This window comes from Hyaena hyaena, unplaced genomic scaffold, assembly GCF_003009895.1.
Source record: "Hyaena hyaena isolate Hyena2069 unplaced genomic scaffold, ASM300989v1 scaffold_1438, whole genome shotgun sequence".
NCBI lineage: Eukaryota > Metazoa > Chordata > Mammalia > Carnivora > Hyaenidae > Hyaena > Hyaena hyaena.
This window is the reverse complement of record NW_024082061.1, coordinates 64676-67654: the sequence shown is the minus strand read 5'-3', so window position 1 is coordinate 67654 and position 2979 is coordinate 64676. Positions and strand designations below refer to the sequence as shown.

The window sequence follows — 2979 nt, the reverse complement described above, 5'->3', positions numbered from 1 at the left end:
TTGGCACTTAACAGAATCTATATATTCTAAAATTTCAGAGTTAATCATGTTTGTGAAGAGAGATTTGAGGGTTTTTTTTTTAAGTTTATTTCTATAATTAGAGCTATTGAAGAATTTGAAATGGAAAAAAATTATCTCCCTAAATTCTTCTGTAGATTAAAAGATGCTTGCTGTCAGGTGTGCTGAAATCCAATATTTCTGGTATCACACGCATCTGTTTTCCTCTTTCCCCAGGGACTGAGAAAGGGGAGATGTGGCAGAGGAATCAGACTTCTCTGGCAGACTTCATCCTTGAAGGGCTCTTTGATGATTCTCTCATCCATCTTTTCCTTTTCTCTTTAACCATAGTGGTCTTTCTTATTGCGGTGAGTGGCAACATGCTCACTATTCTCCTCATCTGTGCTGATGACCGGCTTCATACACCCATGTACTTCCTGCTCAGCCAGCTCTCCCTCATGGATCTGATGCATGTCTCCACAACCATTCCCAAGATGGCTACCAATTACCTATCTGGCAAGAAGACCATTTCCTTTGTGGGCTGTGCAACCCAGCACTTCCTCTATTTGTCTTTGGGTGGTGCTGAGTGTCTTCTTTTAGCTCTCATGTCTTATGACCGCTATGTTGCCATCTGTCATCCACTTCGTTATACTGTTCTCATGAACAGAAAGGTGGGACTGATGATGGCAGTCTTGTCGTGGTTGGGAGCATCCATAAACTCTCTAATTCATACAGTGATCTTGATGCATTTACCTTTCTGTGGGTCTCGAAAAATCCACCACTTCTATTGTGAGTTTCCAGCTGTTTTGAAGTTGGTGTGTGGAGACATCACTGTATATGAGACCATAGTATACATCATCAGCATCGTACTTCTCCTCCTGCCCACCCTCCTCATTTCTACATCATATGCCTTCATCCTCCACAGTATCATTCAGATGCGTTCAGCTGGGAGTAAGAGAAATGCCTTTGCCACTTGCAGCTCTCACCTCATTGTGGTTTCCTTTTGGTTTGGTGCCTGCATCTTCTCATATATGAGGCCCAGGTCCCAGCGAACTCCACTGCAAGACAAAGTTGGTTCTGTGTTCTATAGCATCATTACTCCCACCCTGAATCCTTTGATTTATACTCTCCGGAATAAGGATGTAGCCAAAGCTTTGAGAGGAGTGTTGGGGAGAGAGATTCTCACTCAGAGATGGCAATTGTAGTTATCCTGAGTATAACAGTAGAATAGGGGGGTGCTGGGTGGCTCAGTCAGTTAAGTCTCTGACTCTTGATTTCAGTTCAGGTCCTGAACTCACGGTTCATGAGATTGAGCTTGTGTTGGGGCTGAGAGCATGGACCCTGCTTGGGACTCTCTCCCTTCCCCCCACCTCTTGCTCTTTCTCACACTTTCTCTCAAAATAATAAATAAGCTTTAAAATATAAATAAAATGTTTTTAAAAAGAGTGGAATGGGATAACTCCTTTAGTTGATCTGAGTAAACCTCTGAGACTTTTCAAGGGTCCAGATACCTGATGACTACTGCAAAAATGAAGTGGTTAACACACAATGCCAGTGCTTTTGTGGTTTAAGGCATCTAAGCACCATAGAACACTATCTTGGTCCATTTGGGCTACCATAACAAAAATACCATAGACTAGGCAGCTTAAACAACAAGAATTTTATTTTCTCACCGTTCTGGAGGGTGAGAAATCCAAGATCAACTCTTGAAATTACTAGACACTCCCTCATTTCCTTTTGATTTCTTTAAAAATGTAGCCTTGCCAAAATGCACTTCCCTGACTACCATATCTAAAACAACACTCTGCATCCTCTGTCCCCTGTTTCAACTTTATAATACTACTTTGCATAATCTTGTATATTATATTATACTTATTGTCTGTCTTACTAGAACGTGAGGTCCCAAGGGCAAGGACTTTACTTTGTTTACTATTGTCTCAGTAGAGCCAAGAAAAAGAGCCTGACATGAAATAACTGTGCAACAGCTATTTGTTGCATAAGTTAATAAATGAAAAAACATAGATTGTTTTAACTATCTCACATTACATTAATGATATTTAACTCAGAAAGAGAAAGAAATTATAAAAATTACTAATACAGTAGACGGCTTGGCAAGACTAATTTGTCTCAGACAGCCAGGTGTTACTCCCATGCAAATACAAAGAGACCTGACATCTCAGTGAACTTTTCTGAGATCTAATGATCTGAGGGATTCCAAAGTGAGGAAAATTTCTATATCTTGCTTCCCTATTAGTTAAAAAAAGTTGTGAAGCCCTGGGACCATCTTCAAGAAGAATAATACTTTGAGAGCAAAGTTATGCCCTTTTTTCACAAGAAAGTATTTTCCTTTTGAGAAACAGCTTTTTGGCATTCAGTGAGCCACAGTTGGGTGCCTTCTTATCCATCTAGCCCTGAGATTGGATTTACCCTGTAACACTCCAGTATCAAGTAGAATTGATTCCTTTTTTAAAAAAGTTTGTTTATTCATTTTGAGAGAGAGAAAGAGCAGGGAAGAGGCAGAGAGAGAGAGAGAGAGAGAGAGGATCCCAAGCAGTCTCTGCACTGTCAGCTCAGAGCCTGGAATGGGACCTGAACTCATGATCCATGAGATCATGACATGAGCTGAAACCAAGAGCTGGATGCTTAACTGACTGAACCACCAGGAGCCTCAAGTGGAATTGATTTTTATAGAAACTGTGCCTCAGTTGTTTCTGAAGGCTCAAGGGTTTTGCACAAACAGTGAGCTCACAATCCCAATTAGATAGAGATGGTTATTCTGCTATCCTTCTTTCAACACATACAACTATGGCCTTGTCAGGGATGGTATAAGATTATTTGAGAGTGAAATAATCTAGGTCAAGTCTATGGATGGGTATTCATACAATACTAGCACCTGCCAAAAGTAAATAATATATTGTTATATAGGCTCCCCTTGAGAAGAGATTTAACACTACATTATAATAATCACTTTATATATTATAG

At 40.1% G+C, this 2979-nt stretch overlaps 1 protein-coding gene across 1 annotated transcript; it reads left to right on the top strand.

Annotated features, from left to right (window-relative positions):
• Nucleotides 1-213: 213 nt before the first annotated feature.
• Nucleotides 214-1202, top strand: LOC120225527 (olfactory receptor 2AE1). The gene has a single exon (XM_039223715.1). It carries the CDS (start codon nucleotides 252-254, stop codon nucleotides 1200-1202), a length of 951 nt encoding a protein of 316 aa, XP_039079646.1. The 5' UTR covers nucleotides 214-251.
• The last annotated feature ends 1777 nt before the right edge of the window (nucleotides 1203-2979 follow it).

Excerpts from the sequence above, each read along its gene's own strand:
- LOC120225527 (XM_039223715.1), top strand. The coding sequence starts at position 252 with ATGTGGCAGAGGAATCAGACTTCTCTGGCAGACTTCATCCTTGAAGGG.